General features: G+C 41.6%; 1 protein-coding gene across 1 annotated transcript in view; it reads left to right on the top strand.

Annotated features, from left to right (window-relative positions):
- Nucleotides 1-25,068, top strand: part of LOC137323875 (protein unc-80 homolog) — a 254,762-nt gene that overhangs the window by 163,679 nt on the left and 66,015 nt on the right. Inside the window, exons 38-44 of the mRNA XM_067987905.1 lie at nucleotides 2,962-3,062; nucleotides 4,733-4,819; nucleotides 5,234-5,417; nucleotides 10,138-10,232; nucleotides 12,532-12,621; nucleotides 18,091-18,192; nucleotides 23,813-23,993. Of these exons, the coding sequence (XP_067844006.1) occupies nucleotides 2,962-3,062; nucleotides 4,733-4,819; nucleotides 5,234-5,417; nucleotides 10,138-10,232; nucleotides 12,532-12,621; nucleotides 18,091-18,192; nucleotides 23,813-23,993 (840 nt within the window). The remainder of the gene's footprint in view (nucleotides 1-2,961; nucleotides 3,063-4,732; nucleotides 4,820-5,233; nucleotides 5,418-10,137; nucleotides 10,233-12,531; nucleotides 12,622-18,090; nucleotides 18,193-23,812; nucleotides 23,994-25,068) is intronic.

Below are 25,068 nucleotides of genomic sequence, written 5' to 3' on the forward strand. Positions count from 1 at the left end.
GGTTTTAAGGAGGGGATTGGGAGGTGGAGAGGTATAGGGGGGAATTCCAGAGCTTAGAGCCTCCACGGTTGAAGACGCGGCCGCCAATGGTGGGGCGAAGGGATTTTGGGATGCAGAGGGTTGTAGGGCTGGGGGAGGTAACAGAGGTAGGGAGGGGCGAGACCATGAAGGGATTTGAATGCGAGGATGAGAATTTTAAACTGGAGGTCTTGGGGGACAGGGAACCAACGGGAGAGATGGGTAAGTGAGACTTGCTGTGGGATAGAATACGGGCTGCAGACTTTTGGATGAGTTGAAATTTATGGAGAGTGGAGGATGGGAGGCTGGCCAGAATAGCATTGACATGAGTCTGGAGGTGACAAAGGCATGGATGAGGGTTTCGGCAGTAGATGGGCTAAGGCAGAAATTAAGATGGGCAGTGTTACGGAGGTGGAAGTAGGCGGTCTTTATGATGGCGAGGATATAACAATGTTAACTCAGCTCAGGGTCAACTAACACATCAAGGTTGTGTATCGTCTAGTTTAACTCAGACAGTGGCTGGGGAAGGGGTTGGGATCAGTGGTAAGGCTGCAGAGTTTGTGGCAGGGGTTGAAGTCGATGGCTTTGATTGTCCCAATGTTTAACTGGAGAAATTTGTGCCTCACCCACCACTGGATGTCTGACAAGCTGCCTGACAACGCATAGGCCAGTAGATGGATTGAGAGAGGTGGTGGAGGGGTCGAGCTAGATATCATCAGCTTACGTATGGATCCTTACCCCATGTCTTCAGATGATGTCACCAAGGGGTGGCATGTAGACGAGGAAGAGGAAGGGGCCAGGGATAGATCCTTAGGGGACTCCAGAGGTAATGGTGCAGGGGCAGGAAGAGAAACCATTGCTGGAGATGCTCTGGTTGGATAGACAAGAGTGGAACCAAGTGAGGGCCGTCTCACTGAGCTGGACGATGGAAGATAGGTGTTAGAGGAGAATGGCTGGCCGTTTCAAAAGCTGCAGAGAGGTCAAGAAGGACAAAGAGTAGTGCACTACGGTCACAGTCACAAAGGATGTAATTTGTTGCTTCGATTAGGGCTCTCTCAGTGCTGTGGTGGGGCGGGAACTTGATTAGAAAGATGCAAACATGGAGTTGCGGGAAAGGTGGGCACGGATTTGGGAAGCGTCAACACATTCAAGGACTTTGGAGAGGAAATGGAGACTGGAGAAGGGGCAGCAGTTTGCAAAGACAGAGGGTCGAGGGAGGCTTTTTGAGGAAGGGTGATGGTGGTTTTGCTAGGGAGGGAGATGATACCTCGGGGGGGCTTGGAAGGGAAATCAGTTTATTGGGAATGGGGTCAAGAGAGCTGGAGATGCGCTGGAGAGGGCATGATGGAGATAGGAGAAAAATTATAAAATTACATGGGTTCAGGGCTAGGGTGGGGGCCTTGGGCAGGTTTTGTCAAATTCTTCATATGCAAAACACAGCGGGGAGCCCAGTGGAAATTGATCAGTACAAATGATCCTTGACACTACATCCTGTATTGGGATAGTGATGTCCGTATGCCACTCTACTAATCTTACATTGGCACCAGGGAGCCAGTCTCAGTAGGCCGGCTAGATTCTGGTTTTATACAGAAACTCACAGAGAACAAACATACAAGGCTGGCTACCTGCATTTGTATAACTAGAACTGTCTCCCTTATCCCGACTGCTGAACGGATGGAGGCTCTGCGACTTAGAAGGCTCCCCAGGAACTCCCAGCACAGGCCAGGTCAATCTTCTGGTTCTTCTGTCATACTCCTGCTGAAGTGACAGTGGGAGTGCAATGGAAGGACTGAGGAATTTCACCTTCATAGTGTTTAATCTTCACACCCATGTTAAACAGCAATATGATGGTATCTGCTTTCAGTGATCATCATTTGAATGATTATGCTGATGCAGGCTCCCTTTCACAGATCCACAACACTTTTGCAAAAAGGAAGCTTGTCTTGTTTACACTATGGGGTGCATCGACAGATGGACCTATGGACCTGTGCACCTGCAATGGGCTGCTGTCCTAAACTCTAATAGCACATGTACTGATCAGGACAATTATAAGAAGTAAAGTCTGCTATGCAGCTTGGCCTTGTAAATCCTGATTGGAGCCTGCATCTGCATAATCATTCAAATGATGATCACTGAAAGCAGATACCATCATATTGCTGTTTAACATGGGTGTAGCTTTCAACGGTTACCAGTGTGAAGATTAAACAGTATGGAGGTGAAATTCCTCAGTCCTTCCATTGCACTCCCACTGTCACTTCAGCGGGAGTATGACAGAAGAACCAGAAGATTGACCTGGCCTGTGCTGGGAGTTCCTGGGGAGCCTTCTAAGTCGCAGAGCCTCCATCCGCCATTTAAAAGGCCAATGCCATGGAGGGATTGGGGCTGGGGATATTGGGAGTCCCTATAATGTCAGCTTAGGATGAGGTCAGTACCTCTTTGGAGATCAGTATGTCCGATGGGAAAAGACACCCCAGCCTCAATGATGGTTGTGAGGCCCACTTTGAGGGTCCATGCCGTGGCCTGGAGTCCCAAAGATTTAAGTTTAGGTAATTTTTTAAAATTTAATACAACCCCCCCCTTCCCCCTTATAAATTGGGCTGCTGGGAGTTGAAGCTGGCTGTTTCTGGGGAGACCTGATACCTGGTTTCTCAAGCTATGGGCACTCAGGTTGCGTTTTGCAGCCTCCCAGGTCAGGCGTGTGCCTGAGATGAGCCTGTTGGTGCCCTCTGCGTGTAAGCAGATCAGATGACCTCCCACAGATAACCCTAACCCTCCCCCCACTCTAGCAGGATCAGCAATAGAGGTCGCCAGCCATATAATTCATAATTACCAAGATCAGGAGGGATTACTGGACCAATGTGTTTCTTTTAATGCCTTATTAATGGGTAAAATGATTACTTTGTTGTTAGCATTGATTAGCCTGTGTAATGCTTTCCTTTTTAGTGAGCGCAGTAGCACAACAGGTGTTGTGGAACTGTTTGATTGAAGACCCTGCACTCGTTCTGCGCCATTTTCTGGAGAAGCTCACTATTAGCAACCGTCAGGTAACAGGATTCACTTCAAAAGAATTGCAGCAAGAATGGAACTTATTTTGTGTTACTTTTTTGTCCTCTGGAATGCTCCCCACAACCACACTTCCGCTTCCAACTGGAAGACTTGTGCATAATCCAGCCCATGGGCCTCATGCAGCCCCCAACCCCTGGCTACACGGCTCTCAAATCCCAGGCAACTCATGCGCTTATATTTCTTACCTGCTGGTCTGCCTGTTTGAGTTATGTGGGTCTGAAAGCTTGGAAGGGGCTGTTCTTAGCGCTGTGGCCTCGTTAACAGATAAATGCTAAAGCAAAGATCTGTTGGTATCAAAAATTTGCTATATATATGAATTAATGGAAACATAGATTTAGAGTTTTGATGTTGAAATATGTTAGCAAGTCCCAATGTACATGAATTCAGATTGCAATGTTTAGACTATAGGATAAACTTTGAGTCCACGCTGGCAGTAAGCAACATCACCTGCATATCAGAAAATCGAAGGCCGGTTGCTCATGATTTTCCATCCATTCATTTCAATGGACAAAAAATCAGGGACAACCTGCCCATGATTTTCTGCCATGCACGGGTGGCCAAGGTTGTTCGTCGTCAGCATAGATTCAGAAAATTTACAGTTGCGTTACTACAAATCCGAATAACATAATGAGTTGGTGACATGCCCATGTGAAAGTATCAACTTTGTCCCATCTTAATGTTTTAATTCCTTTTGTAACCGGTGGATCTCATTTTCAAACATTTATATTTTGCCTGTTCTGATGTAGCTTGTACCATTCTTGGGTTTCCTTATGACTTGATAATTATAATAAGGAATTAGGAATTATAGATTTGTTGCTGTTTTCCTCTTTTTGACAAAGCCTGCTATGTATTGCAATTTCTTTGTCAAGTTAGAGACTTAAAATAAGATGGTTCCTCCATAACATGAACACATATTTGGAAAATGCCGTAGTTGAGTTTACGCAATTTAAAGGATCATTGCAGGATATAAGTGCTGAATGGTGTAAAATTTGTGTGACTAAGGTGGAAAATCAGAATCTCTTCCATATCTTTGTTTTACGCAGACTTTTACATCATTTAAGGGCTAAACCAACCCTTTTTTTCGATTGACAGTAATGTTGAAGTAGTATTTGCTGAAAAAATGTTTTTTTAGTGATACTGATACAAATATTTCAAAGACAATGGGGTCGATTTTGAATGCCCTTGCCTTGCGTTAATGAGGCGGCAACAGCCTCAAAATTGAGTCGATAGCCTTACCCACCCCATTAACATTGGTGAGGTGGCCGGCTCCATTTTAAATGGGGCCTACCGCCGGTGTCCAAAGCGCCTGCCTAGTTCAGGCGATAGGCCACTTTTAAGATGGAAATTGGAGTCCTATGACATAAATAGGTTGCCATTTTAGGAAGGAACTGGTCAGAGCCTGCGAAAAATACGGGTACTACTTCAAGAGATACAATAACCAAATCTGACATCCATACAGTTTTCTAATGATAATGAATAGACTGCTTTAACAGTGATAACAAATCATGTATTCCAATAAAGTCTAGTGAAATAATTTTACATTTTGTAAAACCTTTATGCTATTTCATTAAGTAATTTTAAATTATCATTAAATTACAAAATAAAAGGATTCAAGCTTTGTTGTTGAGTGGCACTTTTTCTTTTGTAGGATGAACTGATTTACATGCTGCGGAAACTTCTGTTGAATATTGGGGATATGCCTGCTCAGACATCCCATATTCTCTTTAACTACCTGGTAAGCATTATCAGTGTCTTGCATTACATACATTTTGTTAACCATACATATCCAATAATAAAATATTTTTCATAAAAAGTTACCCATTTTTATATGTGACCTTTTCAAATGTTTTGAATTGAAAGTATTTTCTATAATAATGTAAGAGAGAGACAGTGCTTGACTACTACTCTGTAATCATTTTCATGATGGTGCTAATTGGAAGAAAGCTGCAAATCATATTTAATTTGCCTTAAGTTGTTTTACCAATTGCCTGTGAAATGCACTAATACAATTTTGTCTGTGTTGGGATGCGGGAAGAGCATGGCCCTGAAAATTTGCAGCATGCTCTCTAGTTTTGGTTATGCAGTTTACTATTAAAGAACAGTACTGAAATACACTTGTCAGTTTCTATCATTTCCTGTTATATTTCAGGTTGGCTTGATCATGTACTTTGTGCGCACTCCTTGTGAATGGGGCATGGATGCAATCTCAGCCACTGTCACCTTTCTATGGGAGATTGTAGATTATGTAGAAGGCCTTTTCTTCAAAGACCTGAAACAGACAATGAAAAAAGAACAGTGTGAAGTCAAACTGCTGGTTACAGCCTCTATGCCAGGTAGGAGCACCACCAGCTACCAAAAGCCGACAGTAAAATGTGATGTTTCTAGATTTATATTTCCGCTCGAGATTGTGACTCATCAGCTGAAAATTTATCAAAATAATTTCAAATTCTTTCTCTGCACCACTGTCACACAGTAATGCATGATAGCTGTTTTTCACACAAATAACCACAACAAAAAAAATAGGGTAAAGTTTAGACTAAAACTGGCAAATGAAAGGGTTAAGATTGAGAATGGGTAAAGTGTTATTTTATACTAGTTTTATACTACTTGAAACAATTTTCACTTAATTTACTTAGATGTAATTAAAGTTTAAATTACTGGGACTGGACAGAATATCATGGATCTGTGAATCTGGTTTGAATTACTGCAGTATGCTCTTGGCACATGATGCTCTGCGCTAAAGGTGAAAATTACTCTATTGCTTGTTCATTTTTGACATAAGCATGAAGCAGGCACACACATTGATACTTACAGATAAAAACAGAAATAAATACAAATTGAAATCCATCTAAAACTGCCAAATAAATCTGCATTCTTTTATCCGCTTTTTTTTTGGTCTCTCAATGACACATTAGTCAACTCCATCATGAATCCTTTAGCTTTGCTTCTTCCTACTCCAATGCTTTTGTTGTCAGAGTGAAAGACTTGGAGTGCCAGCCTTCCTTTTGCCCTGCTCAAATAATCCACAATCCACAGACACTCATCCAATGATTGTTGCATAAGTTGAACTCCCAGGACCACCCAGAATCCCTTGCATACCTCTCACCAGTATTTCACAATTACCAGGCATCCTTATCTTGTCTACAAGAACTGCATTGTTACACCAGTAATGCTGCCTGGTGTAGATTTCTGTGAGTCTGATTGTTACAGCAAGAACTTTGTGCTGTATTGAGACTGGCAGCATCTGTATATCCAGAACTGGGGAGTGATAAGATTAAGATGGAGTCTGTAAAAAGTACCATGTGTAATTTTATAGTAATGTAAAACTTCAGTTGCAACAATTTTCACTTACTTTACTTAGTTGCAACAAATAAGAACATAAGAACATAAGAAATAGGAGCAGGAGTAGGCCAATTGGCCCCTCGAGCCTGCTCCGCCATTCAATAAGATCATGGCTGATCTGATCCTAACCTCAAATCTAAATTCATGTCCAATTTCCTGCCCACTCCCCGTAACCCCTAATTCCCTTTACTTCTAGGAAACTGTCTATTTCTGTTTTAAATTTATTTAATGATGCTTCCTGGGGCAGCAAATTCCACAGACCTACTACCCTCTGAGTGAAGAAGTTTCTCCTCATCTCAGTTTTGAAAGAGCAGCCCCTTATTCTAAGATTATGCCCCCTAGTTCTAGTTTCACCCATCCTTGGGAACATCCTTACTGCATCCACCCGATCAAGCCCCTTCACAATCTTATATGTTTCAATAAGATCGCCTCTCATTCTTCTGAACTCCAATGAGTAGAGTCCCAATCTACTCAACCTCTCCTCATATGTCCGCCCCCTCATCCCCGGGATTAACCGAGTGAACCTTCTTTGTACTGCCTCGAGAGCAAGTATGTCTTTTCTTAAGTATGGACACCAAAACTGTATGCAATATTCCAGGTGCGGTCTCACCAATACCTTATATAACTGCAGCAATACCTCCCTGTTTTTATATTCTATCCCCCTAGCAATAAAAGCCAACATTCCGTTGGCCTTCTTGATCACCTGCTGCACCCGCATACTAACTTTTTGATTTTCTTGCACTAGGACCCCCAGATCCCTTTGTACTGCAGTACTTTCCAGTTTCACGCCATTAAGATAATAACTTGCTCTCTGATTTTTCCTGCCAAAGTGCATAACCTCACATTTTCCAAAATTGTATTGCATCTGCCAAATCTCTGCCCACTCACCCAGCCTGTCTATATCCCCTTGTAGGTTTTTTATGTCCTCCTCACTCTCCACTTTCCCTCCCATCTTTGTATCATCTGCAAACTTTGATATGTTACACTCGGTCCCCTCCTCCAAATCGTTAATATAGATTGTAAAGAGTTGGGGACCCAGCACCGACCCCTGCGGAACACCACTGGCTACAGGTTGCCAGTCCGAGAATGTACCATTTATCCCAACTCTCTGCTTCCTGTTAGATAACCAATCCTCCACCCATGCCAGAATATTACCCCCAATCCAGTGATTCTTTATCTTGAGCAATAATCTTTTATGTGGCACCTTGTTGAATGCCTTCTGGAAGTCTAAATACACTACGTCCACTGGTTCTCCTTTATCCACCCTGTACGTTATGTCCTCAAAGAACTCAAGCAAATTTGTCAGACATGACTTCCCCTTCGTAAAGCCATGCTGACTTTGTCCTATTAAATTATGTTTATCCAAATGCTCTGCTACTGTCTCCTTAATAACAGACTCCAAAATTTTACCCACCACAGATGTTAGGCTAACTGGTCTATAATTTCCAGCCTTCTGCCTACTGCCCTTTTTAAATAAGGGTGTTACATTAGCAGTTTTCCAATCTGCCGGGACCTTTGCCGAGTCCAGAGAATTTTGGAAAATTATTACCAAAGCATCCACAATCCCTGCTGCCACTTCCCTCAAGACCCTAGGATGTAAGCCATCAGGTCCAGGGGATTTATCCGCCTTGAGTCCCATTAATTTACTTAGTACCAATTCCTTAGTGATTTTAATCGTATTTAGCTCCTCCCCCCCCCCCCTAGAGCCCCCTGTTTGTCCAGTGTTGGGATATTCTTAGTGTCCTCTACCGTAAAGACTGAAACAAAATATTTGTTCAGCATTTTTGCCATCTCCATGTTTCCCACCATTAATTTCCCGGTCTCATCCTCTAAGGGACCTACGTTTGCCTTAGCCACCCTTTTTCTTTTTATATAACTGTAGAAACTCTTGCTATCTGTTTTTATATTTTTTGCTAATTTATTTTCATAATCTTTCTTCCCTTTCTTAATCAATCTTTTAGTTACTTTTTGCTGTCTTTTGAAGACTTCCCAATCTTCTATCGTCCCACTAAGTTTGGCTACCTTATATGTCCTTGTTTTTAGTCGGATACTATCCTTAATTTCTTTACTTAGCCACGGATGGCTGTCATTTCTTTTACACCCTTTTTTCCTCAGTGGAATTTTTTTTTTTTGAAAGTTGTAAAATAACTCCTTGAATGAACACCACTGCTCATGTACCGTCTTACCCTTTAATCTATTTTCCCAGTCCACTTTAATCAATTCCGCTCTCATACCATCATAGTCTCCTTTATTCAAGCTCAGTACGCTTGTTTGATAACCAACCTTCTCACCCTTTAATTGGATATGCAATGTAACCATGTTATGGTCACTCATTCCAAGGGGATCCTTAACTAGGACATTATTAATTAATCCTGGCTCATTACACAGGACCAGGTCCAAGGTTGCTTGCCCCCTTGTAGGATCAGTTACATACTGCTCAAGAAATCCATCCCTTATACACTCAATAAACACTTCCTCAAGGCTGCCCTGCCCAATTTGATTTGTCCAGTTAATATGATAGTTAAAATCCCCCATAATTATAGCTGTTCCTTTATTACATGCCCCAACTATTTCCTGATTAATACTTCTTCCAGCAGAGTTGCAACTATTAGGAGGCCTATATACTACGCTCACTAGTGTTTTTTTTCCCCTTATTATTCCTTATCTCTACCCAAACTGTTTCATTGTCCTGATCCTTTGTCCCAATATCATTTCTCTGTATTACAGTGATTCCTTCCTTTATTAACATAGCCACCCCACCTCCCCTTCCTTCCTGCTTGTTCTTCCTGATTGTTAAATACCCTGGCATATTTAATTCCCAGTCGTTGTCACTCTGCAGCCATGTTTCTGTAATGGCCACAAGATCATACCCATACGTAGTTATTTGTGCCGTTAACTCGTCCATTTTGTTACGAATGCTACGTGCATTCAGATAAAGAACTTTCAAATATGTTTTGTGACACTTAGTTCCTGCTTTTTCCTTTTTTAACACTTTACCTTTTACTCCATACCTTCTGTCCCTTCCTGACACGCTTTCCTCTCTCTCCCTGCTCAGGTTCCCAACCCCCTGCCACAGCTTTGATGCTGGGTTAATCGCCTTACGGAACGATATAAAAAATAGCTTATATTTTATATATCATTTAATGGGTACCAGCATCCAAAAGTGAAGTCTCTACCCATATCTCCTCTTGTTATGCATCATTCCTCTTGTCAAAGAGGATTGGACAGGCAATTTACTTCTGGGCCTTTACCAGTGTTTTTTTTAAGCTAGCTGTGATGTTTGCGAGAGTGATTCAGGTGATTTTTGCATGGATTTTTCCATCCTTCTGTAGGGGTAAGCAGCTATCCTCCATGAGGCACCTTCCACTAACAATGCAGATAAAGTTAAGCACTAAGTAGGGATCATTTTCAACTTTGCTGCTTGGTTGGTAATGTGCTGGAGCGGATCGCCCACCCTGTTATAGAATTCGTCCTATTTTCATCCCATTGAAATTAATGGGATGAAAATCAATTGAGTTCTATAACAGGCTCCAGCATATTACTGCACAGGCAGCAAATTTGAAAATTACCACTGCTGTGTGGGGGATTGTGGGCACAAACCCACATAATTTGGCGAATGTACGATGCAAAATGTCTCGGTGGCTGATTAAGAAATGTTAGCCTATTCTGTTCAGTGAACAGTTTAGATGTAGGGCTTCTTTGTTGCACCAGGTACAAAGACTTTAGTTGTCCATGGACAAAATGAATGTGATATTCCAACACAACTTCCAGTGCATGAGGATACGCAGTTTGAAGCTGTTCTTAAGGTAAAAAGACATCATTTATTTTATGAGTAATTTAATTAAATCTCAGATGAGCTTGCACATAGCCATTCTGTTATTGCTCAGTACAGTTCAGCTTGCATCACATAAATGTATGGTTGTTATATGTGTATGTGAATAACTGCTGTGCATTTGTCCCATTTAAGGGCATGCCTGTTACCAATATACTCAATTTGAATACATGCCTGATATATGCTTACTCCATTTAAATTAATGTGTATTTTATATATAATCCTTTTCTCAGTGCATGCCTGTTAATTAATTACTTTTTATAGGTATATGCTTTATTTAAGTCAAAAAATATCAGCCATTCATTTCTATTCTGTCAAATGTTTAGTTAGAAGAGCAGTTTATGTTTTTAATTTGTATTTTTGTGCTTTATACAATACATAATCACACAAAATAATTAATGATCCTAATTTTCACCTCTGTAAATGTTAAAATATATTATAGGCCCAATAATATATTTTAATAGATGTAAAATTGTACTTAGTGCCCACTGTGGATGGGCAATGGGCAAGGCTTCCTGCCAGCAGCATGAAATTGGAATAATTACCCCCTATTTGTTCGTTTAAAATTATCAATTCAATATTCATTATTCAATAAGTACCATCTGGAATTCACTAAATGCATGTTTTCCACTTAACATGTTTGAACCATCTAGATAAAACAACATTTTCTAGCTGAAGTTTTAATTCTGTAGAAGTGTGCCCGGTATTGCTGTAATGTTCCTTCTAGCAGGCCACAAAGAATCATAGTAACGTGCCACATTTCTATCACATATCCCACCATATCATGGAACAGTATCAGTCTCCATTACATGGCTGAGATCTTCTCCTCTCCCTCTGCTGATTTTTTTCGGCAGAACTGAGGCAACAAATGGGTCGGCCATCCATTTTTGCGTTGTTTCCATTTCCTGCTAGAAGTAATAAATGACGTACAATATGCCTGTCCATTTATGGGTGGGTGTAGCGTAATAATATTCAAATGACAGAAATGCCTCTCCAATATATTCTGCCATTCTTGCCATAGCTATGTTGGATGCCAGGAATACCTATTTGTTCCTGGCATCCAGCATTGTTATTTGCAACAAGGAGGAGATTTTAATTTTAACAGACTAAAAAGCCCATTTAATCAATCCTTCTGCATTCGATGGTGCCAATTTTCAAAATTTAAAACCTTTTATTGTCAAACTATGCTCCAAGAGATGTCAGAGGCCTACCAGAGACAATCTCCATGCCCCTCCTCCCTCTCACCGTAAGAGGCCAGGGAGCCAACTAAAATTGTTTAATTGACTCCGAGCCCAGAAAATCGGCTGCATATAGTGACACCACTATTCCCGACCAGTATGGAGATGATTGGGTAATCCCCCCATCAATTACACCTGGAGACCGCACTGCTGTAAGTGAGTGGGATTGATTTTATGCACATAATTTGTATTATGTAATTATCTTCCCTCACTGCATTTTGCCAGAGAAATCACCCTGCTTTTATCGGGAGATATTTTGGTCTTGAGTTCTGTTTGCCGTAGTTCATAGAGATTCTGTCTAAATAGACTCTGTAGATTGTTTGCTATAGTGCGCTGTTTAAACAGACTCTATTTGCTGAGTAAATAGACTTAGTTTACTGTAAAATATACTATTTTCTGTGAGTCCTGTCGTGAGTACAGCCCCGCTTCCAACTCATTGACTGACACAGTGGTGTCAATATTCTGCAGAAAATCGACAGGAGTCGGGGCACATCTTTGTCAGAAGCAAAAGTCCTGTAGCATCATAAATGTGCCCAGTTCCACAATAGCGGAAAATTTAGCCCAACACACACAAACTGTACTGATATTAAAAGTTAAATGTCCTGTATATGTTTAAGAAGAAAATACCTTTTATATTGTAAATTGCTATTATTTCTCAGTGCTTTCATTGTATAAATACTATAACCCATGACGGTATAAAGATTACCATCCTTTGGCACAACATAGCCTGTGATACCATTTTTGTGCAACTCAGTAACTAAACTAGATAAATTGTACCCATGGCTATTTTGCCCATTTGTTATGTGGTTGGTTCCACTCATTGTATGGATACAATATTGCATTGGTAGCCACAAAACCCATCCTCTGGCATGTGTATTGCAGCATATTCTTTGTACTTATGGCCTTTTATGTTCCTCACATAAATCAGTCAAATTAACATGAAAAAGTGTTGTAAACTTAGAAAGAATTCACTGTATTCCCTTTCTCTCTGGTAAATGTCCTAATTACTGGATCTGTTACATTATTTCCTTCTAGGAATGCTTGGAATTTTTTAATATTCCTGAAGCTCAGTCAAACCATTATTTTTTGATGGATAAACGTTGGAACCTGATACATTATGCTAAAGTAAGGCACTGATCTATATTGCATCACAAATGCTATTTTGTAAAATTGTGCTGATTATTCTAAAGGAGAAAGATTGCAAAACAGGAAAACAGTTAAAATAGTTACTATTTGAATTGACCGAACAGTTCAGTTTGTTACGAGATGCTTAGAAATTACTTACCTTGGACGCCGCTCCGTAATGGCGTCCATCCCAACCGCCGTCGAATCCATTGGAGCAAGTTCGCGAGTGTGCACATTCACAGTAAAACCCTGAATTTGTGAACTTGCTCCAATTGGTTCACCAGCATTTTGATAGTTACGAATTAAAGGGCCACCTATGCTACAATCAATACAATCGGCAAACATCTGTAAACTTGCCCAGCTGAAACAAAGATACTTACGCCACGAGAAGGTACGCTTGAAAATATCAGCCCTACACTACTTTTTAAAAGTAAGGAATCTTACAACACCAGGTTATAGTCCAACAAATTTATTTTAAAATCACAAGCTTTCGGAGATTATCCCCTTCGTCAGATGAATGAGTGAAAAGGTTCTCAAATCGCATATCTTATACTATGCTGGGACAGCATCACACCAATCAAAAGGTGTTGTTGTTATTCAAACAGGCCAGTCACGGAGAACAGCACGTCCCAGTACACTGGATATACATTGTGTCAATTACACAAACAGGCAGAAAGAAACCCAAAATGGCAGAGAGAGAGAGAATATTAAAAAACATAATTTTTTTCCCCCTTTTTGCTGGTGGGGTTACGTGTAGCGTGACATGAACCCAAGATCCCGGTTGAGGCCGTCCTCATGGGTGCGGAAGTTGGCTATCAACTTCTGCTCGACGATTTTGCGTTGTCGTGTGTCTCGAAGGCCGCCTTGGAGAACGCTTACCCAAAGATCGGTGGCTGAATGTCCTTGACTGCTAAAGTGTTCCCCGACTGGGAGGGAACCCTCCTGTCTGGTGATTGTTGCGCGGTGTCCGTTCATCCGTTGTCGCAGTGTCTGCATGGTCTCGCCAATGTACCATGCTCCGGGGCATCCTTTCCTGCAACGTATGAGGTAGACAACGTTGGCCGAGTCACAGGAGTATGAACCATGTACCTGGTGGGTGATGTCCTCTCGTGTGATGGTGGTATCCGTGTCGATGATCTGGCATGTCTTGCAGAGGTTGCCGTGGCCCTCGTAAGAACGGGATATGACGCTCGACTTGTCGATCGACAGTTCCAACGGGCCACAGCGAAGAATCGCATAGACCTCCTCAGAAGACAAACACGGGACGCAACCAACAGAGTACCCTTCGTCGTCCAGTACTTCCCTGGAGCGGAGAAACTACACCATGTTCTCCGCAGCCTTCAACATGTCATCGATGACGACGAACACCTCGCTAAGGCCATCCCCACGCCTCCACTACTCGCCTTTAAACAGCCACCCAACCTCAAACAGACCATCGTTCGCAGCAAGTTACCCAGTTTTCAGGAGAACAGCGTCCACGACACCACACAACCCTGCCACGGCAACCTCTGCAAGACATGCCAGATCATCGACACGGATACCACCATCACACGAGAGGACACCACCCACCAGGTACATGGTTCATACTCCTGTGACTCGGCCAACGTTGTCTACCTCATACGTTGCAGGAAAGGATGCCCCGGAGCATGGTACATTGGCGAGACCATGCAGACACTGCGACAACGGATGAACGGACACCGCGCAACAATCGCCAGACAGGAGGGTTCCCTCCCAGTCGGGGAACACTTTAGCAGTCAAGGACATTCAGCCACCGATCTTCGGGTAAGCGTTCTCCAAGGCGGCCTTCGAGACACACGACAACGCAAAATCGTCGAGCAGAAGTTGATAGCCAAGTTCCGCACCCATGAGGACGGCCTCAACCGGGATCTTGGGTTCATGTCACGCTACACGTAACCCCACCAGCAAAAAGGGGGAAAAAAATTATGTTTTTTAATATTCTCTCTCTCTCTCTGCCATTTTGGGTTTCTTTCTGCCTGTCTGTGTAATTGACACAATGTATATCCAGTGTACTGGGACGTGCTGTTCTCCGTGACTGGCCTGTTTGAATAACAACGACACCTTTTGATTGGTGTGATGCTGTCCCAGCATAGTATAAGATATGCGATTTGAGAACCTTTTCATTCATTCATCTGACGAAGGGGATAATCTCCGAAAGCTTGTGATTTTAAAATAAATTTGTTGGACTATAACCTGGTGTTGTAAGATTCCTTACATTTGTCCACCCCAGTCCATCACCGGCATCTCCACATCATGGCTACTTTTTAAAAGCACAGTGATTTACAATGACTGCAAAACAACAAAAAAAAATTTTTTAAATGTTGACTGTCTTAATATTCTTATTTTAATATTTTGATCATTAAAAAAAATTATTAAAAAATAAAATTTTTTATTTAGTTTTCAATTTCTGTATGTTTCAGTACATTATAAATCATTTCCTTGCCTCTTTATAACAAGGTATGTTATTATGTTAAATTTTTATTTAGACTAACATAGGGAATGTCACTTTAAATGGATGAGTATTACTTGCCTGTTTGTGGGCGGGGGTTCCATTCTCACGGTCTTTGCATGCGCACATGGCCTGCGCTGATCTCGGAGCGCACCACTGGAGAAGATTACAAAATTCAGCAAATGGACGTCGTGGCCTAAGCAGTGAGTACACTTTTTATCAGCAGGATGTGCGGAGAGCCTTGCCACGCCAGTCGGAGCAAGTTCTGGCCCGATATCTTAGAAAGTTTATTTGAAAAAAAGGGGCCTAAATTCAACATCGTTGCACCTGTTTTAGAGGCATAGAGCACCAACGCAAGGAAGATACGCTAAACTGTTATAAATCACTGGTTAGACCTCAGCTGGAATATTGTGCCCATTTCTGGGCACCACACTTTAGGAAGGATATCAAGGCCTTGGAAAGGTTGCAGAGGAGAGTTACTAGAATGGTACCAAGGGATGAGGAATGTCAGTTCTGTGCACAGACTGGACAAGCTTGAATTGTTCTCCTTAGACCAGAGAAGGTTAAGGAGAGATTTAATAAAGATGTTCAAAATTATGATGGGTTTTGATAGAGTAAATTAGGAGAAACTGTTTCCACTGGTGTGAGGGTTGGTAACCAGACGACACAGATTTAAGTTGATTGGCAAAAGAACCAGAAGGGAGATGAGGAGAATTTTTTTTGCTGTCATGATGATGGTGATGCCCGAGGACCAATTTTGGATGATCCTCAGGCCTTTCCGTTCTGGCACACCTTAGCTCTGCAACGTACAGACCGGTTTCAGATGCTAATGAATTTAGATCCCAGAGTGTTTTGTGAACAGAACTGTAATTTCTTCTGATTTTTTTTTTTTGCACTCCACTTTTCTCCTTTCCCCTCCTGAACAGCACTCCAGAACCTCAAGCAATGGTCATTCTGTGAGTCAGGACAGTGAGTATCAGCAGCTGTTGATTCATAGGGGCATCATTCCTCACTTGCACCTTTCAGTAGAGGTCACTGGACAGCAATCAGAAGCAGGAACATTGGTTGTTCTTTTTCCCTTCCCTAGCCTGGGGAAACCAAAGTCAATTAGTTAACTGAAAAGAAGGATAGCACCTTATCACATCTCTCAGAAACACCTCACCGTGCTTCACATACAGTGATTTACTTTGAAGTACAGTGACTGTTGTAATGTAGACAGACACAGCAGCCATTTTGCACACAGCAAGATCCTACAAACAAAAATTAGATGCATGATTAGTAGTAGTAGGGAAAATGCTAGAATCTATTATTAAGGGCATAGCAACAGGGCACTTAGAAAATCATAATATGATTAGGCAGAGTCAACATGGTTTTATGAAAGGGAAAACGTGTCTGACAAATCGATTAGTGTTTTTTGAGGGTGTAACTAGCAGGATAGACAAGGGGGAACCAGTGGATGTAGTATATTTGGATTTTCAAAAGGCATTCGATAAGGTGCCACATAAAAGGTTGTTACACAAGATTAGGGCTCATGGGATTGGGGGTGATATATTAGCATGGATTGAGGATTGGTTAACGGACAGAAAACAGAGAGTAGGAATAAACAGGTCATTTTCGGGTTGGCAGGTTGTAACTAGTGGGGTGCCGCAAGGATCAGTGCTTAGACCTCAGCTGTTTACAATATCAGTAACTGAGATGAGGGGACCGAGTGTAATGTATCGAAGTTTGCAGATGATACAAAGCTAGGTGGGAAAGTAAGTTGTGAGGAGGACGCAAAGAGACTGCAAAGGGATATAGACAGGCTAAGTGAGTGTGCGAGAAGGTGGCGGATGGAATATAATGTGGGGAAATGCGAAATTATCCACTTAGGTAGGAAGACTAGAAAAGCAGAATGTTTTTTAAAACGCGAGAGACGAAGAAATGTTGGTATTCAGAAGGATTTGGGTGTCCTTATACATGAATCACAGAAAGTTAACATGCAGGTACAGCAAGCAATTAGGAAAGCAAATGTTATGTTAGCCTTTATTGCAAGGGGGCTGCAATTATATAGGGCTCTGGTGAGACCTCACCTGGAGTATTGTGTACAGTTTTGGCCTCCTTACCTAAGGAAGGATATACTTGCCTTAGAGGAGGTGCAACGAAGGTTCATTAGATTGATTCCTGAGATGAGAGGGTTGTCCTATGAGGAGAGATTGAGTAGAATGGGCCGATATTCTCTGGAGCTTAGAAGAATGAGAGGTGATCTCATTGAAACGTATAAAATTCTTAGAGGGCTTGACAGGGTAGATGCTGAGAGGCTGTTTCCCCTGGATGGAGAGTCTTAAACTAGGTGTCATAGTCTCAAGATAAGAGGTTGGCCATTTAGGACCGAGATGAGGAAAAATGTCTTCACTCAGAAAGTTGTGAATCTTTGGAATTCTCTACCCCAGAGGGCTGTGGATGCTCAGTCATTGAGTATATTCAAAATTGAGATTGATAGATTTTTGGACACTAAGGGAATCAAGGGATATGGAGATCGGCCAGGAAATGGAGTTGAGGTAGAAGATCAGCCATGATCTTGTTGAATGGCGGAGCAGGCTTAAGGGGCCATATGGCCTATTCCTGCACCTATTTCTTATGTTCTTTTGTTAATCTGCTTTATTGGTGCTACTGGTTGAGGGAGGATTGTTGACCAGAACACTAGGGAAACCCCCTATCATATTTAAATTGTGCTAAGGGATCTTAATTACCCACCTGAACAGGAAGATGGATGAGGCTTTAGATTGCACCTCTGAGAATGCAAGTTTCCCAATGCTGGATTGGACTGTCTCCTTAGATAAAATGCTAAAATCTGATGTGATGCTGGTGTTCACTTTTGGCCCAGCTGAGGTACGGTAACTCAGCACAGGCGAGAGATTGAACCTGGTATATTCCTTGTGTGTATGGCTCAAATCCTCACCATGCATTATATTTACCTATTAACCTATTGACCTGTTCTGAACTTTATGGCTTTTTTTTTACAGACCTACGTGCGAGATATTTATCCATTTCGGCGTTCAGTCTCGCCGCAGCTGAACCTTGTCCATATGCTTCCAGCAAAGGGACAAGAACTGATCCAGAAACAGGTAAATAGAAGAGCAGCGTAATGCCATGTTGAAACTTAACTTACAGTCCTTTCTATATAGATTTTGTCTTGTTTAAATATACTTGTATAAGATACACGGACGGACACGGACTGCAGCGGTTCAAGAAGGCGGCTCACCACCACCTTCTCAAGGGCAATTAAGGATGGGCAATAAATGCTGGCCCTGCCAGTGACGCCTACATCCCATGAACGAATAAAAAGATATATGCTATTTAATAAGAACATAGAAAATAGCAGCAGGAGTAGGCCGTACGGCCCCTCAAGCGTACTCCACCATTTAATAAGATCGTGGCTGATCTTCTCCCTCAACTCCACATTCCTGCCTGATCCCCATATCCCTTGATTCTCTGATTCTCTCAGTGTCCAAAAATTTATCGATCTCAGTCTTGAGTATACTCAACGACTAAACATCCACAGCCCTCTGGGGTAGAGAATTCCAAAGATTCACAACCCCCTGAGTGAAAAAAATTCTCCTCATCTCAGTCCTAAATTGCCAACCCCTTATCCTGAGACTATGCCCATTAGTTCTAGATTCTCAGCCAGGGGAAACAGCCTCTTAGCATCAAGCCCTCTCACAATCTTACCCGTTTCAATGAGATCACCTCTCATTCTTCTAAACTCCAGAGAGTATAGGCCCATCCTACTCAATCTCTCCTCATAGGACAATCCTCTCATCCCAGAAATCAATCTAGTGAACCTTCATTGCACCGCCTCCAAAGCAAGTATATCCTTCCTTAGGTAAGGAGGCTGAAACTGTAAACAGTACTCCAGGTGTGGTCTCACCAAAGCCCAGTACAATTGCAGCAAAACTTCCTTACACTTGTATTCCAACCCCCTTGCAATAAAGGCCAACGTACCATTTGCTTTCTAATTGCTTGCTGTACCTGCATGTTAACTTTCTGTGTTTCGTGAACAAAGACACCCTCTAAGCACAAACATTTAATAGTTTCTCACCATTTAAAAAAATTCTGTTTTTCTATTCTTCCTACCAAAGTGAATAATCTCACATTTCCCCACACCATACTCCATCTGCCACCTTCTTGCCCACTCACTTAACCTGTCTATATCCCTTTGCAGAATCTTTGGGGGTGATTTTAACCCCCAAGAATGGGTGGGTTGGGGGCGGGTGGGAGTTGAAAATAGTTGCTTTTTGGGTCGCGACCGCAACCCGGCTTTATTTCCAGGTTTAATATCGGCATGTAAAAGTACAGGCTTCCCACTGAGAATGCAAAGTCCGAAAATTTTGCGGTTGCAACCCAAAAAAACTACTATTTTCAACTCCCACCCACCCCTACCCACCCCAACCCACCCGTTCTTGGGGGTTAAAATCACCCCCTTTGTGTCCTCCTCACAGCTTAATTTCCCACCTAGCTTTGTACCATCAGCAAACTTAGATACATTACACTTGGTCCCTTCATCTAAGTTATTAATGTAGATTGTAAACAGCTGAGGCTCAAGCACTGATCCTTGCAGCACCCCACCAGTTACAGCCTGCCAACCTGAAAATGACCTGTTTATTCCTACTCGCCATTTTCTCTCCGTTAACCAATCCTCAATCCAAGTTAATATATTGCCCGAATCCCAAGAGCCCTTGTATAACAACCTTTTATGTGGCACCTTATTGAATGCCTTTTGAAAATCCAAATATACTACATTCATTGGTTCCCCTTTAATACCCTACTAGTTACATCCTCAAAAAACTCTAATAGATTTGTTGAACACGATTTCCCTTTCATAAAACCATGTTGATTCTGCCTAATTATATTATAATATTCTAAGTGCCCCGTTACCACATCCTTAATAATGAATTCCAGCATTTTTCTGACTACTGATGTCAGGCTGATTGGCCTGTAGTTCTCTGTTTTCTCTCTGTCTCCTTTCTTAAATAGCAGTGTTACATTTGCTACCTTCCAATCCACTGGGACAGTTCTAGAATCTAGGGAATTTTGGAAGATCATAACCAATGCATTCACTATCTCTGCAGCCACCTCTTTTAGAACCCCAGGATGTAGGCCATCAGGTCCAGGGGATTTGTCGGCTTTTAGTTCCATTAATTTCTCCAGTACTTTTTCTTTACTAATATTAATTACTTTAAGATCCTCACTCCCCTTGGTTCCCCACTATTTTTGGTATGTTTTTTGTGTCTTCCACTGTGAAGACAGATACAAAATAGTTGTTTAACGTCTCTGCTATTTCCTGTTTCCGCATTATAATTTCTCCCGTCTCAGCCTCTAAGGGACCCACGTTTATTTTCGCTACTCTCTTCCTTTTTACATACTTGTAGAAGCTCTTATAATCTGATTTTATATTTCTTGCTAGTTTACTCTCAAATTCTATTTTCTCCCTTTTTATCAATTTTTTGGTTATCCTTTGCTGGTTTCTTAAACTCTCCCAATCCTCAGACTTACTACTCTTCTTGGCAACATTATAAGCCTCTTGTTTTAATCTAATACTATCCTTAACTTCTTTAGTTAGCCACGGGTGGATCACTTTTCCTCGAGTTTTTATTTCTTAATGGAATGTATATTCGTTTAGAATATTGAAATATTTCTTTAAATGTTCGCCATTGCTTATCTACCATCAAATCTTTTAATCTAATTTCCCAATCAACCTTAGCCAAATCGCCCCTCATATCTACGTGATTGACTTTGTTTAAGTTTAAGACTCTAATTTTGGACTTAAGTATGTCACTCTTGAAATCAATGTGAAATTCTATCAAAAAAAGATCACTCTTCCCCAGAGGATCCTTTACTGTGAGATTACTAATTAACCCTGTCTCATTACACAAAACAAGATCTAAAGTAGCTTGTTCCCTGATTGGTTCCATGACTTATTGTTCTAGGAAACTATCTCAAATGCATTCCATGAACTCATCCTCCAAACTACTTTTGCCAATTTGATTTGCCCAGTCTATATGAAGATTAAAGTCCCCCATGATTATTGTATTACCTTTGTTACAAGCTCCTCTTATTTCTTGATTAATATTCTGCCCAATGGTATAGCTACTGTTAGGAGGCCTATAAAATACTCCCACCAATGTTTTTTGCCCCTTGTTATTTCTGATCTCCACCCATACTGATTCTACTTCCTGATCTTCTGAGCCAAAATCCTTTCTCACTACTGTCTTTATGTAATCCTTTATTATCAGGGCTAGTTCCCCCCTCCTTTTCCATTTTGTTTGTCTTTTTGAAAAGTCAAGTACCGTGGAATATTTAGTTCCCAACCTTGGTCACCTTGCAACCATATCTCAGTAATGGCTACTAGATCAAACACATTTATCTCTATTTGTTCCATTAATTTGTCTATCTTATGAGTGCTTTGTGCATTCACATAAAGCGCCTTTAATTTTAACTTTTTACTATTTTTCCCTGAATTGTACATAGCGAGAGCCTGCTGGAGAGATATCGAGACAATTGAAAGTCTATAGCTAATATTATATTCGTGCACTAACGTTAGATCAGTTCACAGATCAGTTGCAATCCATCCCAAGATTTTTAGTGTTCATCACCTGCATTGTTGGTGCTGAGTAAGTGTTGTTAATGAACCAAATCCTCATTTATTTGATCCTTTAAGAAAAATAAAGATCATTAAAATGGTAAACTATTGGAGCGAAGTTTGTTGCTGTGTATTTGAGCCTGTCTGATCCCCAACATATAGCATAGGGGAGACTCTACCACTGTATGAAAAATTAACCTGTTATGTTTTCTTTAAATGCACACTGTCATGGAAATGGGGATTAAGGTGTAGGTGGGTCGGAACATGGAGCTGCACGTCCTAAGGCAGAAGCTGCAAATAAATGGGAACATGGAGCCACAATTGCCCACGTTGGTGCAGTTCCAAGATAGAGCATCTACTGTCATATTTTCAAACGTTTACATTTAAAAAAAAATGAGATACAATTTAACATAAAACCTGTACAAGACATACAAGCTCCTTAAAAACTTTCCATTTTAAGTTGCCATTATGGCGAAGAGGTGACGATAAATTGCACATTGGTTACGCTGCAGTTCAAGTACTGTGTGCAATTTTGAACACCCTATTACAGAAAAATATTGGAGCTACGGAGAACATACAATGTTGACCGACTAAAAGGATACCAGGAGTGAGAGGATATTGTTATGCTGAGGTATTTTTTTTTTTTTTTTATTCGTTCACGGGATGTGGGCGTCGCTGGCAAGGCCGGCATTTATTGCCCATCCCTAATTGCCCTCGAGAAGGTGGTGGTGAGCCGCCTTCTTGAACCGCTGCAGTCCGTGTGGTGACGGTTCTCCCACAGTGCTGTTAGGAAGGGAGTTATTTGAGGTAATTGAAAACTAGGGTTATATTCACTGAGCAGAGAAGGTTAAGGGGGTGATCTGTTAAGAAGTATTCAAAGTTTGAAATGGTTTGAGATGGTCACTAGTGAAAGATTATTTCCACTGATCAATAAGTGGGTGATAAAAGGCATAAACCTAGGATTAGTATAAGAAGCATAAAGGATCCACCTGAGCAGGCAAAACAACACCTCAGTTTAACTCTTCATCTGAAAGATGACAATATAGCACTCCCTCAGTGCTGCACACATATTAGCCTAAATTATGTGCTGAAGTCCATAGTGGAATTTGAACCCACAGTCTTGTTTCATAGGTCATAGTGCTATCCACTGAATCCAGTTGGCACGCACTTGTCAGCTTGGCTCAGTTGATATTTGGTAGCTCAAGGTACTGGTAAGCTTCCTACTACTTGTCCTGTTAAGGATTTGGTTTGCAGGGTTATCTGGGGTGGAATGAAAAGGATCATAGTCTCTAAGGATAGGTCTACCATTCCAGGTTCCATTAGTGAACCAGTTGGCTGGTTAATCATTGACAGCGCCCTGGAGACCTGGAGGACTGTAGCTTACCTCCGCACCCCCCCCACCCCCCTCCCCGAGAAAATAGTCACTAGTTGGTCATCAGATAAGTAACACACGTAGATTTGAGCCAAATATGTAGCAGGAGCTCATAATGAACAGCATGGTGAGCAGCAAAACTCACCATGAGATGTGCAAGTGCATTGCCACCATTCTCTTGACCACAGCCTGGGCAGAGGCCATAATCCATTGAATAGTGCTTCCGCTAATTGGAGGTGCACCGATGCTTCATATGGGTGGTGAAGGTTTCAGCGAGTTTGTTCCCCTTTTAGAAAAACAGCTTTTAAATTGCCAGTTTGCCCCACCGAAATACATTTTTTTTGGTGTGCTGAAAGCTGAAGGTTACTAGCAGCTCTTGTGTCATCTCAAGCTAGGTGTTGGGGGAATACCATCATGAGTTTCTCTTAAGCACGGACTTTCTGTGCTTTAAAACCTGTCTCCTGGTTGCAGGGGCTCTTCTAGTTGCTTGATCTTGTGATAGATCTAGAATATAGCATGTATTTATCACAAATTGCTACTGAAGCCAAATCAATCACATTTAAGAGGGAATGTAGAGCCAGCACTGGCACAATGACCATTTTGCTGAAGTTTTTATGATTCAATGATTCATGCCATGTTCTAAGAAAAACACTTAACATGTTACTATTACTATTTAAATTGTGGATTTAAAAACACAGTTCTATCTCACAAGATAGTAAACATTTTTAAATAGGTGTTTACTCGGAAACTGGAGGAGCTTGGTCGGGTGATGTTTCTGATATCTCTTACTCAACACATGCCCGCTGTACACAAACAATCCCATGTATCCTTGCTGCAAGAGGATCTTCTTAGACTGCCATCATTCCCTCGAAATGCAGTTGATGCAGAATTTTCATTGTTTGCTGATCAACAAGGTAAAGTTACTCTTCACCAGACATCAAGTCATTCAAACTGAATGTTTCAAGCAACCAAATAATAGTATATCCACCTTTTGTAGGGTTGCAATTGCTGGTGGGGGGGGTGGGGGGAGAGGGGATGATCGGTGGAAGATCAGGAGGACATCGGGGGGGTGAAGAATGGGACATGGGGGGGGTGAAGAGGGGAACATCAGAGAGGGAGACTTCGGAGCAGGGTGCAAAGCTAGGTTCATTTACTCTTTTCACTTCCTTCCATGGTTTTTTATTTAATTTATTTAGTTTCTTGTTCCCTGATCCGGCCCTTCAGGCATGCCCTTCAGCAGTGGGCAAGCCACCCAGGTGAGTTAAAAATCATTCTAATCATTTACTCTGTAACAGGTAAAGTGCCTTAAGTACCTCAATGGCTCATTTGGCTCTTTAACTGTCATGGCGGGACTTCTGTTTTCGGGTCGCCCGTGCGCACACAGGTGCGTCCCTGGGAAACTCCGAAGTCGGTGGGTTGGAGCCGGCTTCCGAACCCGAACGGGATTTCTGCGATTTTCGGAGCCACCCCTTCCCCAACGCATCCGCAATTACCCCCTAAAATCACCCCCCAGGAGTCACTTGCTTAGTGGAGCAGAACTCCAGCCATGTGAGTTCACAGCAGGAGTTGGGGTAGTCTCAGTAGTTTTATTAATGTTTAAATTTGATTTGGTTGTACCTCACTGCAGGGTTTGATGGTTTCTAAACTGCTGTCTGCAAATTTTAATAGGTTCTTTGGAGAATAGCAGGTTCAGTAACTATTTCTCATTGGTAGCAAGCCCTACACATCCATATAGTACAACTTTCCTATTTGTACTCTTATTTCATTGAACGTTACATGGAAATAACTTACTTTTTGCATATCTGTGTTCAAGTTCATTTAAATTACTGAAAGCATAATGTGTGTTCTAATGATTATGATATACACACGATCAACCAAATGTATGCATTACCAAACCCCAACATGTTTATCTTTGGTCGTGAACTGCAGTTTTATTTTCTGTAAGTCAAAGTCATAATAAGCGTTTAAATACCTATAGGGCATCATTTT

The sequence above is a fragment of the Heptranchias perlo genome, chromosome 7 (genome assembly GCF_035084215.1).
Source record: "Heptranchias perlo isolate sHepPer1 chromosome 7, sHepPer1.hap1, whole genome shotgun sequence".
NCBI classification, from domain to species: Eukaryota; Metazoa; Chordata; class Chondrichthyes; order Hexanchiformes; family Hexanchidae; genus Heptranchias; species Heptranchias perlo.